A 12,364-nucleotide genomic window follows, 5' to 3' on the forward strand; every position below is an offset into this window, starting at 1 on the left:
AAAACTGGAGACAGCTATTCCGTGTTCCCACTATCCACCAATTTTCCATTGGACCAGTCGTCTGTATATGGGTTTCTCGAATCCTTCGAGAACCGGGCCAGACGATACAAGCCTACAGAGAGCCGTGACGGAGGCGAAACTGAGCTGCGGGTCTGCCTTTTCCGTGGAGATACAAAATACAGGCCAGATACACGATTAGTACGGTCTCTTGCAAAGCCGGTTGTTTCCGCTTCGCAGATTCTCACTCCAATCCAGCTTACCGTGGTCAAACTCTCAAGCGAACGACCCCAGACAGGCCCTAGGTGGGACGATTCCCGATCCAGCATATGCTGCCACTCCAATAAGAACAAAACTCACCCGGCGTCGCCGGCCGCCCTTGCCGTTATCAGATTGGGCTCCGGTTTGCCCTGTGCTACTACTGCAGCCATCGGTGCGTACCACAAAGACTCTCCCTGTCACTGGATGCTGCGTATGCAGGTAGCCTGACCTTCCTGCGCCGGTGAATGCATAGCCTTCAAGTGCTACTTTAGCGTAAGGAACTGCCTCGCGACACGTGTCACTCCCGTTCATGTCTATAATTTCCCTTTGAGCGCAAGCCGTTGTTTGCTAGAGCTACGGGGTTTAATTGGGGGGCAGTAAGCCGAAGTGCTTGCGTGGCGTATCAAATAGAGACGGTTTCTGCCTTGCTATGTCTGTTCTCGCTTTGTATCACGGCAGTTAGACTCTAATTTACATTGGGATTTTGTGCCTCTTTGACAAGTGTCGCGCCACTTGTGAAGGCGTATTTTTTATTTGTGTCCCTTTCACGCTCAACGGCAATGCTTCCCGGGACCGGTTTGATTGCAAGGCTGTTCATTTGCCGCGAATCTCCACTTGAATCAAAGATACGTTATACGGATTCACAGGGCCTCAATCTATACGAAACTTGAATATGGAAGCATATATATGCCGCTTCTTGAGAGATAGCCAATGTGAAAAAGGGCTGGATATCACCAGCTAAGATGATGCCAGAAACTCTATATCTCACGTTGAGGCGCACCTACAAGGCTACGAGCAGCAGAATAACGCCCGCTAGAACCACGCAACAATCAGTCGCGCTGATCGAAAATGTGTGAGGCATACGCTATCAGTGGGCCTGGTAACACAGGCCACTGGCAACCAATTCTATCGCAAATCAGATTGGCGAGAAATAGTAGCAAAATCAACTGGCCAATCGCCTGATGGTGGTACAGACACCTGACACCCATAGAGGGCCATGGAACATGCCATGGGATGTGAGCACGAATCGAACGAGGTTCATGAAAAGTGCTTGGTGGGATCATTGCTTATTGCAGGCCTTATAGACGACATCGGTCTATCCGGCGCGAAAGTTAGTTCATGACGATGGACACGAAATGTTTTCGTAGATAGCGGAATCACACGGCTCATCGGAGGACCCCCATGACTCAAACCTATCCTAAACGGTGTCAACAATCTGACGCCATACGGCTTATTGTTGTCCGTATCTCCTTGTCGGATTATTTCAATGGACTAATCGGATGGAAAGAGTTTTGAGTCTTGACACGTCAGAGACCCGTGTCGGAAGTGCTCGGTCTCGGGAGGACGGCCGTGCGCTGGATCTTGAATCTCGTTTATATGCCGTGTTTTAATTTGAGGCTCTAGGCACCATGTGGAGCTTGTATGCGTCGAGCGACTGAGAGACCTGATTTGAGATAGCGGATGGAGCGCACTTGCAGCATGTGTGCTGTGTGCTGTGTGCAATTTCCTGGTTTTCAAACAAGATATAGTTAGCCTGAGCGGTAGTCGGAACTGGTCATTGGTTCAGTCACGGCGGCGAAGGGCCAATAGACAGTTTTTGTATCGATGGGTAAACCCTCATCTCTTCGAATCAGAAGGCATATTGTTTCAAGCTGTTACTCATAGCTTCAAGATGGTCGATAGTGGGCGTAAACTGGCAACAAGTCAAGAACGGCGCCTTGGGCAACCACGAGTGCAGCAAAAGTCACCTGCTCTTTCCCCAACTAACTGAACTCGCCAACTCATTCCATCCCACTTGCACTCCCCCTCCTTCTTCCCAACTTCCACCTCCATCCATCAATCAGATTCAACAAGATAGACGGACAGCCACTTAGTCACATAGATCTACATCCTCAAGTCCGTGTACAATAGACACCTGACCAAGATCGACTATGGACCTTTCGAAAGCGGTCGATCGTGCCTTCACCCAATCCCTCCCTAAGATCGAGGCAAGTACATACCCCATGCATAACACGTTTCAATCGAATAGAACGACTCTCCAGCACTAGGGAAGAAACAGAATCAAGGTTGATCACTAATGTGTGTTGTCCCACAGCTCCATGCCCACCTCAGCGGCAGTATCAGCCGCCAATGTCTCCATGAGATCTGGCTCAAGAAGAAGGCCCAGGACCCTGACATCAACATAGAAGATCCATGGATAACCATGCCGCCTGGGAAGGTTGATTATTCCCTGCAAACGTGGGTAGTCCCTCCACTCTCATACATGCATTGAAGACGCTCCCCACCAACCTTTAATTTCCAGATTTTTCCAGTCCTTCAACAAATCAATCTACAATCTGGTCAATGATCTTGCCAGCCTCACCTACGCCACCCATTCCGTGCTAACCGACTTCCAAAACGACGGCGTAACTTACCTTGAACTCCGCACCATTCCCCGTGCATCCCCCTCCTCCTCCTTCACCCGGGAGGAATACCTTACTACCGTCCTTGAAGCAATATCGGATTTTCAGGCCAACCAATCCCCCACTTCCCCAAAGATGTCTGTATATCTGATTCTAGCTTTGGACAGGGGCCATCACACTACTGCTGAGGCCCTGGAAATTGTAGACTTGGCACTAGCCCACCGCGCCCGCGGCATCGTGGGCATCGATGTCTGCGGGAACCCAACCAAGGGTGATGTTTCAGTGCTGCGGGAGGCGTTTGCGAAAGCCAAAGCTAACGGACTAGGCGTGACTGTGCATTTCGCCGAAATGAGGGAGGCGGCAACTCCTGGAGAATTGGAGACACTCTTGGACTTTCAGCCGGACCGGCTGGGCCATGTGATTCATGTGCCTGAAGAGCTGAAACGGGAGATTGCAAGGAGGCAGTTGGGACTTGAATTGTGTATGTCGTGTAATGTGCACGCAAAAATGTTTGATGGTGGCTTTTTGGATCATCATTTCGGGTATTGGAGACATCAGAATTGCCCGATTGTGCTTTGCGTGAGTCTCTGCTACTATCATATTTCCTTATCGCCCTATTCTCTTACACGAACCGCCAACTGACACTGGTGCAGACCGACGATGTAGGGTTTTTCTGCAGTCCCGTATCGAATGAGTATTTGTTAGCTGCAGAGCACTTTCAGCTCACGCGGACCGATGTGCTGGGCATCTGCAGAAAATCCTACGATGCGATCTTCGGAGGCGAAAAGGAGAAAGACCGTCTTCAACGCCTACTATCTGACTTCGAGGCACATTACAGCACATAGCCGCTGATCGGAATTATTATTCTTCATTCATGTACACAAAGCTTCCTTGGAAAAGGGAGTATACCAGCAAGAAACAATATACAGATATAAGCAAGTCCACCCTCATCATCAGCTCTGCCATCTGAACTTGCCTTCCTTTAGCGTCTTGACCACTCCCAGGGGCATAGACTCCCTATTCACAGCTGCTAAATTTCCGTAAGTCTTTACCATCTCTTCCTGATACAACTCTGCCGTCCACTGCCAATATGCTGACATGCTATACCACATATCCGAGATCGCGTTGCGACCATTAGTATCCTTGGTAACGCTCGCGTCCAGAGACATCTGGTTTCGGTGCAGTTCTGGCGTCAGGTTGATGCTGATCTCCTTGGGCACACGTATCAACTCCGTGTATGCCTCCAAAAGTGGACGGCTATGAGTTTCTGAGTACCGGGTGTATTCCTCCAGAGTCATGTCAGCCACGTCATCGTCCAGTTCAGTTCCCAGCGAAGTAGATTGCTCAGCAGAAGTCCCTTCGTCAAATCGCCGCTTGCAATCATGGTACTCGACTTCATATTGCATGAAGGCCTTATGCAGCCGACCCTTAGGCGTTGCTTTGATGTTCTCGCGCATAGCGAGGAAAGGGATATAAGGATTCAGGAGCTCCAGCCCACCGAATTCTACAGGAAAGTAGAAAAACCCTTCTGGGAGGTCCTTAACACCAAATCGTTCTGCGATTACTTGGCGCAGGTGGTCGGTCACCCCGCTGGAGGTTCCGGGAAATAAAGTTCGTTCAATACGACTCAGTGTGGATATGGCCATATCTATATGGCTTCTCCCAAAGCACATGGCTGGTTTCGCAAAGTTGTTAGCGAAGAACCGTCCAAAGTAACTATTCCATGCCTGGACCCATGAGAAGACGCTCTTGCAGGATGAGAGCTGGCGCTGTAGCTCCGCAATGTGGCTGTCGACCTGTTCTTGATCAATGACAAAACGACCTTCTGAAGGATCCAGCTTCAGGAATCCCCAGCGAATATCTCCTTCAGGCAGAGGGTCTGACGGTTCCTTTTCCTGAGAGTCAGTTGGCTGCCCATGATGGTCTGCCGCATCTTTGCCCTTCAGGCGCACTGTTCCCGTTTTTTCCTCGTTTATCTCTAAGCCCATGACCTTGGTAAATTCTTCCATTGTAGTCCAGGCTTTGACACAAGTCTCTTCGTGACCCCAGAACCAAAAGTCATCATGCAGCCGATATAGATAAGCCCCGTCTGTGCTTTGGTTAACCGCAAAGTCCATGCAGAACAAGACGGCCTCCCCAAAACAAGTGGAAAGCGCATGGCTCATGGGTATCCCTCGGCTCCGAGTTCGCTTGGAGGCACCTGATCCATCTTGTGCAAAAGTTACCGGAGTTCTTAGGAACTTGTGGAAAAAGTCCAGCCAGATTCGTGGGACACCGAAGTACTCCAATACCACCAGTATGGTGGTGTGCGAGAGAGAGGGTCCAAACCATTTGAAATCAGATCTAATAGCGGTGAATTGGCCGTGCAACGAGGTGTATAGGAGTGATTCAGTGATCAGAAGATGTAGCAGTGAGTGCTTCGTTCCCAGTGGGTTCTTTTTTGCGTTATCAGGCTCCGCATCCTCGCCATATGGGTCCATATTCGCGTCCACCGAGGAAGGTAGGAGGCTCATAAAGTAGTCTTGTTTGTACGTTTCCTTTCGGCGATCGTTTACACTCGTTGTACCAAGGCGTTTGGCATTCGTCCCCGTGAATCGAGAACGGCGCGACATTTCGCGCCTTGGGATTCGTTCGCGAAGAAACTTCCAAGCTGGTGTGCCAAGAAACGAGTTGAAAGCAGATCGAAATGTCACTGACCATTTCATCCCCAGGTATTCGAACATGAGGCTATCCAGCAGATCTTCGTCCATGTATACCCGGTATTTGCCATTCAGCTGGCGACGCATCTCCACTGGGATACCCTCTGAAGGCCAGCTCCAGTTGTCAAGAGAAGCAAGGCGCATATTGAGAACATCTACCACCTCCTGGGCGACTGCCGGGTTGCGCATGAACTCCTTCAGAACAGCCATTTTTTCCTTGGTGAGCAAATCGGACTTCAGCAATGAGTCCGATACCCACTTGAGGTCGCTGACCTCGAGCCAAGATTTCTTCGAGGCAAAATCAGTTCCAAAGGTCCTGACTGCGTCCCGCAGTTGCTTCAATGCTTGCTGTGAGGGTGTTGTTGCTTTAAATAGACCGTCAAGGTATGCTTTAATGGCAATTCCATCTACATCTGCCTCTGTGAAGACCAGAGTCTCCCATGTGGCTCGCTGTTCGTGCATTTCTGACCGACCAACATTCTCGAAAGCCATTCCTTGCGACCCGTCCTTGTCCGATGCCGAGCTAGAAGCAGCCACCTCTTCGAAGTCACGCAGCCATTCCGTGACTAGCTCGCTATAGAAGTCGGCATGCTTATGCCTTAGCTCGAGGTAGCTAAGCTCCTGTTCGAGCTGGGAAATCCAACTTTTCAGGCTGCGGTCTGAGACAGAAGGATCATACTTGCTTTGCAGAAGAAAGCGACGAATATTAGCGTGAATAGCGCGCTCAGTCTGATCTTCAACGGCAGATTCTTCATCCGATGAACCGTCCGTATCTAGGTCCTCCTGGTCAAGTGCATCATTAGGGAATCCCTTGAGCCTGGTCACCCCTTCCAGGAGGACCTGGGCCTTTGATCGTAGACTGGGAGCATCCTCGGCAGCTTGTACAATCTCTGCTCTTCGCTTCTCGAAAAGCGTTCGTTGTTTGGAGAGTTCATTGATTTTGGTTGCAGTGATGGATCCCAGTGTTTGAGGAAGTGCCCCGCCAGACAACATTTCTTTCGAAAGCACGGTGGTGAGGGTGCTTTAAGAGGGCCGAGGAGGGGATAATCCAAACTTGGTGATGAGGACGTAGCAGCAGCCGAATGGTAGGTCAACAATAGAGACCAGTACAGGAGGAGTAAAATCCTTTGAGAATTTCAAGTTTCTGTCAGATAACTGGGAGCAGAATCTTGTCAGGGAGGTAAAATATGGGATCGATCGATTGAGGATGATCGGCACGGAGCAAGAGCGATATGCTCCATATAAATAGCCACATGTGGGACCCCGTGACTCAGGCAGAAATCTCGACGGCGAAGCTTTCGAGGCGATTGTAACGGATTGAAATGGCCAGTAGAGAGCTCAGTCCGGTAGAATGCCATAATGGGATCATTGTCGGTTCCAAAAAGGGACCCCGACGTTCCAAAAAGGGATCCCGACGCGCCGACCGAGTCATCGTCGGCCGCCATTCACGGCGCTGTGGATAATCGTCTGAGCTCCAGCCAACAGTCGTCATACTGCATTTCCAGCCAGCTCTTTCCTCGCAGACTGCCCACGCTTCTGATCTGCCATTGTAGAATGAGTCCCATCATCGCTTTAGCCATTATGATCAGTGCCAGGTCCTTCCCAACGCAGCCTCGCGGACCCTTGCTAAAGGCTACAAACTTTGTTTCCATCTGCCGCCTGTGTTCAGCACCTCCAGTCCATCGCTCTGGCCTCCACTCATCGACGTCGTCACCCCAGATCTCGCGCGACCGACTCAGGACATAGGTATTCGCAGACACTGTAGTACCGACCGGTAGCGGTGTTAACAGGCTGGGAATGACTCCTTCAGCACCCGACATGATCACGCGAGGAAATGCCGTTGGAAAGACTCCTTGGAAACGCATCGTCTCTTTCATCACAGCCTGCAATTCGATGGGGATTGTGGTAGTCGTTATACTCTGACTAGAGACTGCTGCCTTCCTGCGAATTTTATCCTGCCAGACCTGTCCTTCTTCCGATCCCAGATGGTATACTATAGCCGTGAGAGCGGCCGCCATGCTCCCGGGGCCTGCGAAGACCATATTCATAGCTTCAGCTAAAACCTCAGATTGTCTCATACGATTTACATCGTCAACGGGGACTTCGAGCCAGCTTTTCACAATTCCAGGCTTTGGAGAACGAATGACATGTTGAGGATCCCGCATGATTGCCCTGTGAACGGCAGCCGCGAGCCCAGCCATTCCAGTCTGTGCACCATCTTTATTGTAGAAAAGGCTGCGAGGCAAGGAATTGATGATCCAGCTATTCATAACCCACCCGTACATTGGCCAAAGAGAGTAACTCCATGCTGTCTTGGTTATCTTGCGAAGCTGCGAGCATATGGCACCGGCGGCAGCACTATCAGTATATGGGTTTGATGCTATAGCCGAGCCAAACAGAATTTCCAGCATTGTGTCCAAGGTGAACCGAGTTACCAATGGAGCCACATTTGCAGTTGAAATTCCTTCTCCTGTCGGGTGTCGGGACGCCTCCAGTCGCGCCAATAGGACGGCTACATGTTCTTCAATAACAGGCTCATACCTTCCTACCTTTGAACTCGAGAGAGCCGGTCCTAAGACCTTCCTTTTTTTCTGGCGGTGAATATTATCCGACTTTGTTGAGAAAATACTCGCCTCACGCTGGCTGGGACTTCGTCCAAATGAATAGAAATCACCCTTTTCGACGGACTTGTTGAATCCATAGATAGCTTCAAAGCCTTCCAAACTCGAGAAAGAGAGCCAGTTCGGGGCAACTCGAACAACAGGGCCATATTTCTGATGAAGTTGCTGTTCCGCAAGATGGAGTTGGCCGCTCATGAACGTGAAGAACCGCCTTTTACTCACAACTAGTCAGCTCAAAGACTCCCGTAATACGCAAAGGAAATGACTGGGTGAACACGTACCAGAGGTTCGTGAAGCGGGCCCAAAATGGGCCTGGGTAGGGTGCCAGAGGATGGAAGTAGCATAAGTAAACTATCCGACTAACGAGAGTGAGCACTGTAAGTTGGGCTATAATGACAACCAGTGAGGCCATTGTGGGGTATCATGACCGTCCTGGTTTGAACCAGCGACACGATGATTGTTTGGCGATAGTGTGGATTTCACTGAGCAGCAGACACCGGGTAGATAGGAGTAGAAGACAAGTAAGGCAAGACCAGAAGAGCTAGAGACCCCGCCACGTCACGCGATCGGTGCGATGCACCCTAGAGCCCGCAGTGCAGTCGACGCTAGCATAAACATCAATAATATCAGTCTGGCTGGTGACGACAACAAGACTCTGGTGTTGAATCGCTCACTCTCTACAAGTTGGGCCTGGGCTCCAGGCACTGCAGGTCAGCTTGTCGATCCGCTAACCAGTATGGGCAAGTCTGGGGAACACTGACAGGCGACACTCAGGAGGCGTACAGTGTCATCATATTGCTCACATACTGTAAGCTGTTCGATACGCGCGTAAGGCCATCATTTCTTGAATAATCTTTCTTTCTGTGAGCCACAGGTAGCACTTGGGTTTGCTACTTTCATTTTCTCCGTCAAGGATCCGTGATCTATCGACTAGCAGGCCTAGCCCGAGTAATTGTAATTGTATCCGCATCATACCATTCTATGCATGTATTCCGCTCAGTATTCAGATCTTTACTGGCAAGCGATATTCGAAAACTTCTATTGCAGGCCGATCAAGCCAGCAATGTTGCCTGGGCTGAACATTCCGTTGCACTAAGTCTTCTTATGAGTTGACTGCCCGATTAGCATTGAACTATCCCCGATTTGAAAAGAGTAGAGAGGATAAGCAGAAGAAAAAGAGAAATGGCGAACAGCTAGTGGTAAACATGAATGCAACACAAAAAACGAGGACGGGACAGAGAAGAGAATGCGACGGGGGTGCAAGAGCTGGACCTACCCCCTAGTACAATGGCTTCACCTCCCTCCCCAAGCGACGTAAATATATACCTGATCCTAGACCGTAGAGCACTAGGAGAATCATAAGTCGGCACATGCCAATACTACACCCATATGTAATGCTCAGCCACAGATTTGAGTAATTGACTGAGAGCGTACCTAGGACAGACTTTCCCGACAGTTAGAGCAAGGGTGACTGTATAGCGTGGGTCCCAAATCCCTCCTAGTAAAATTATGTGCGATAGTATATAACCGTCTCTCGACAGTAAAGTACCAACCTCATCAGTGTATACACTGGCAGCCACAGAGCGAGCAGCGCGGTATATCTGTCAAAGGAGAGTGTTGTATATGAGATAGTGATGAAGGACACGCTTCATCCTCAAGAACGTCGCAGAGCAATGACTTCCGAAACGGGAAAGACCGATCGGAACGGACCACCAAGTGGGGGAATCGCATCTGCACTATCGTTCCCCACCTACCTGATTGGGATAGCTATACTCTTCTACTTATGAGATGGAATACTCCTTGCTAAGTATGGATCTCTGGTCGTTCATGGCACTGGATCAATATGTACCTTCCCGTGGAAAAGTAAGCGTTCCGTCATTAGAATACAATATCAACAAGTAAAGAAAGAAAAAGTCATGTCTCGTTCATAGCACCGATGAAGCGGTGGACTTCGGGTGCTTCTGATCAACAGGAGCTTCGACGTCCAGCGGCTTGCCTGTCGGATGCTCATCCTCCGGATACACCTCCTGCCCATCCGCTACGGACAGACGGTCTTCATCAACGTCGATATCCGCTTCATGCCACGTACTGCTGGTGGCGGAAAGGGGGAACAGTCGGGCCAATGCGTAATACATCACACATGAGACAACAAAACCGGAAAAGTAGTTGATGTTGTAGATGTATTGGGCTCCCACAGGCACGGTACGCCCAACTGCGCCGGCAAACCCGACGATATTGACGAGAATGCCTGCAAGATACGAAGCGTATGCGTGCCAGGAGAAGCCGTACGTGTAGCGGTATGCTGAGTCATTTCCAACACTGTACAGATCTTTCACTCGCAGATATCCTTTCCGAACAAAGTAGTAGTCGGAGATCATAGGCCCGGCGATAGAAGAGAGGAAGATGGAGTAGGCTGAGAGGTAAGTTGTGAATGAATTGGATGAAGACGAGAGTTTCCACTAAGAGTCTATTAGCTTTTCTCCTGCCACACAGACTATGATAGAGAGAATAATCGTACTGGACACATGCACAGGCCGATCGCGGCGCAGATATAACTACCCCGGCGGATGTTGAGGTATCGAGGCAGCAAGGCCGTCATATCGGTACCGGCAGAGACCGAGTTGGCAGAAATGTTGGTGCCCAGCTGGGCCAGAGCAAAGCCAGTCGAGATGATGAAGATACCGAAGCGCTCGGCGGAGCTGGCGCCATCCAGAAACTGACCCAGAAGCGTCAACGGGTTCCACACAAAGTCACCGCCGAAGATAACAGCTGAAGAAGATGAGACGATGATGCCGATGAAGGAGGTGATGCCGAACCCGATCGGGATGGTGAGCAGCTGGGACCACAGCGCGTCTTTCGGCGACCGAGAGAACCTCGAGAAATCCGGGTCATTCACAATCAGCGTAGCAAAGTTGCCGAGACAGCTCATGATAGACTTGACTATTGCCCAGGCCAAGGTGCTTCCGTGAGCTGTAGCAGGTTGGTGCACGATGGGACCAATTCCGTTGGCGCGGGAGATGGCCCAGGCAAAGAAGGCGATGGCGGCGATGGGAGAGTAGATGGCTTTCACGGTAAAGAGATGTCTGATCTTATGGACCGGAAACCAGAGAGCTGGCAGTGACAGGAGCCAGAACAGGAAGAAGCTCAGGAAGTCCTTGGTGGTGACGCCGGAGCTTGCGGGGATATGATTGGGGATATTTCTATAACTTGGCCAGATAGCCTCAATCATCAAGGTTACGCACTCGCCTAGTACTCGGGGTTAGCTTCGCTCATCCGGAAGGGAACCGTTGTACTGTGAACTCTCGTGGAAAGGCTCACCTCCAATATAACCCTGAACACCATACCAAACGACAGCCATTGCCGCCCGGTTGAAGACGGGCCAGAAAGAACCCCATATTCCAAAGCTGGCCCGGCATGCGACCGGGAACGAGATGTGATAGACTGCACCGATGCGACCGGTCAAGCAGACAAAACAAGCAGCAATGAAATAACCGACCCAGACGCAAATCCATGCCTGCCACCAGGACAGACCGTCGACAATCATCGAAGATGAAATCATCCATGTGTTCTGTTATGTGCGAGATGATGTGTTAGTTCAGTGGATAATGCATGAAGATGATTCAATTGGATACCACAGCAGCACGAGACACTTACAATATTCAAAGAGTCTGCAATCCAAAAGGCGATGAAGTTGTACCATCTCCATTGACGACGCTCGTGTTCAACTGCAGTCGGCGGAAATCAAATTTGCACACGGTCAGCTTCCAGTGTCCTCTTATTGAATCCGGCTGCACAAGCACGGAGCGTCTCAAGGTGATCCGCCAGCCAGTTTCATGATCTCACCTGGCCGCAAGTCACGGTTCGTCAACATCAATTGAGTATTGGTCAACCCGGGCTCCGTAGGCACCTCGAGCTTTTCGATCCATTCTTTGATTCGAGGCATCCCTGGCCTATGTGGTATGTTGACAAACGTCGAGAGTTCGAATAACACAGCGACAGTATGTACCGGGAGATATCGATAGTTAAGTATGGTGTAGTAGGTCGATTTGTTGGGGTTTGGGGTGGGGGAGGAGGAGGAGGAGGAGGAGAATATTCTTTTAGGGCTGATGGGAGCAGAACCACCAGGGTTATATGCTCGTAACAGAAGCCACGGAGGAACAGAAGATAAGGAAAAAAAGGTAATAATTTCTTTCACCAGTCCAGGCACGACAATCCAGGGGGGTGAACGAAGAGATATAAACACTTTTTGTCTGTCTGGGCGTATACCATAGAAGAACCGGAAGGTACTACTACTATCGGCGTCATCGCCCAGCGATGGGCCAATCAAGGTGGGTGCTGGAACAGATATGGAGCGGGTTCCATCATGGATTCTGGGCTGATAATG

The 12,364-nt window shown here is 50.3% G+C and overlaps 5 protein-coding genes across 5 annotated transcripts; 1 reads left to right on the plus strand and 4 right to left on the minus strand.

The window, feature by feature from the left end:
• Window positions 1–273: 273 nt before the first annotated feature.
• BO79DRAFT_162009 (uncharacterized protein) lies at window positions 274–570 on the minus strand (the record flags this gene model as incomplete). Its single annotated transcript, XM_025679050.1, has 1 exon — window positions 274–570. One exon carries the CDS (start codon window positions 568–570, stop codon window positions 274–276), a length of 297 nt encoding a protein of 98 aa, XP_025533836.1.
• A 1,521-nt stretch (window positions 571–2,091) lies between these two features.
• BO79DRAFT_212135 (putative adenosine deaminase) lies at window positions 2,092–3,696 on the plus strand. The gene is made up of 4 exons (XM_025683148.1): window positions 2,092–2,246; window positions 2,354–2,496; window positions 2,561–3,239; window positions 3,314–3,696. Exons 1-4 carry the CDS (start codon window positions 2,190–2,192, stop codon window positions 3,503–3,505), a joined length of 1,071 nt encoding a protein of 356 aa, XP_025533837.1. The 5' UTR covers window positions 2,092–2,189; the 3' UTR covers window positions 3,506–3,696.
• BO79DRAFT_205511 (uncharacterized protein) lies at window positions 3,547–6,555 on the minus strand. The gene has a single exon (XM_025681860.1). It carries the CDS (start codon window positions 6,350–6,352, stop codon window positions 3,614–3,616), a length of 2,739 nt encoding a protein of 912 aa, XP_025533838.1. The 5' UTR covers window positions 6,353–6,555; the 3' UTR covers window positions 3,547–3,613.
• A 106-nt stretch (window positions 6,556–6,661) lies between these two features.
• BO79DRAFT_241454 (putative cytochrome P450 pisatin demethylase) lies at window positions 6,662–8,454 on the minus strand. Its single transcript, XM_025685121.1, has 2 exons — window positions 8,262–8,454; window positions 6,662–8,191 (listed from the first exon to the last, which is right to left on the minus strand). Exons 1-2 carry the CDS (start codon window positions 8,390–8,392, stop codon window positions 6,805–6,807), a joined length of 1,518 nt encoding a protein of 505 aa, XP_025533839.1. The 5' UTR covers window positions 8,393–8,454; the 3' UTR covers window positions 6,662–6,804.
• A 1,371-nt stretch (window positions 8,455–9,825) lies between these two features.
• On the minus strand, window positions 9,826–12,124 carry BO79DRAFT_183792 (nucleobase cation symporter-1 family protein). Its single transcript, XM_025680286.1, has 5 exons — window positions 11,824–12,124; window positions 11,635–11,705; window positions 11,299–11,548; window positions 10,499–11,226; window positions 9,826–10,439 (listed from the first exon to the last, which is right to left on the minus strand). The coding sequence occupies exons 1-5, from the start codon at window positions 11,921–11,923 to the stop codon at window positions 9,906–9,908; spliced, it is 1,683 nt and encodes a 560-aa protein (XP_025533840.1). The 5' UTR covers window positions 11,924–12,124; the 3' UTR covers window positions 9,826–9,905.
• Window positions 12,125–12,364: the final 240 nt, after the last annotated feature.

Source organism: Aspergillus costaricaensis, assembly GCF_003184835.1.
Source record: "Aspergillus costaricaensis CBS 115574 unplaced genomic scaffold BO79scaffold_67, whole genome shotgun sequence".
NCBI classification, from domain to species: domain Eukaryota; kingdom Fungi; phylum Ascomycota; class Eurotiomycetes; order Eurotiales; family Aspergillaceae; genus Aspergillus; species Aspergillus costaricensis.

What these genes read in the sequence shown, in the direction of transcription:
- BO79DRAFT_241454 (XM_025685121.1), bottom strand. Translation starts at nt 8,392, where the DNA reads ATGGCCTCACTGGTTGTCATTATAGCCCAACTTACAGTGCTCACTCTC. An exon ending in GCCCGCTTCACGAACCTCTG is followed by an intron (nt 8,192 to 8,261) that starts GTACGTGTTCAC and finishes TGTGAGTAAAAG; the next exon opens with GCGGTTCTTCACGTTCATGA.
- BO79DRAFT_212135 (XM_025683148.1), top strand. Translation starts at nt 2,190, where the DNA reads ATGGACCTTTCGAAAGCGGTCGATCGTGCCTTCACCCAATCCCTCCCT. An exon ending in GTTGATTATTCCCTGCAAAC is followed by an intron (nt 2,497 to 2,560) that starts GTGGGTAGTCCC and finishes TTTAATTTCCAG; the next exon opens with ATTTTTCCAGTCCTTCAACA. An exon ending in ATTGCCCGATTGTGCTTTGC is followed by an intron (nt 3,240 to 3,313) that starts GTGAGTCTCTGC and finishes ACACTGGTGCAG; the next exon opens with ACCGACGATGTAGGGTTTTT.
- BO79DRAFT_205511 (XM_025681860.1), bottom strand. Translation starts at nt 6,352, where the DNA reads ATGTTGTCTGGCGGGGCACTTCCTCAAACACTGGGATCCATCACTGCA.
- BO79DRAFT_183792 (XM_025680286.1), bottom strand. Translation starts at nt 11,923, where the DNA reads ATGCCTCGAATCAAAGAATGGATCGAAAAGCTCGAGGTGCCTACGGAG. An exon ending in TTGCAGACTCTTTGAATATT is followed by an intron (nt 11,549 to 11,634) that starts GTAAGTGTCTCG and finishes CGCACATAACAG; the next exon opens with AACACATGGATGATTTCATC. An exon ending in TGTTCAGGGTTATATTGGAG is followed by an intron (nt 11,227 to 11,298) that starts GTGAGCCTTTCC and finishes CCCGAGTACTAG; the next exon opens with GCGAGTGCGTAACCTTGATG.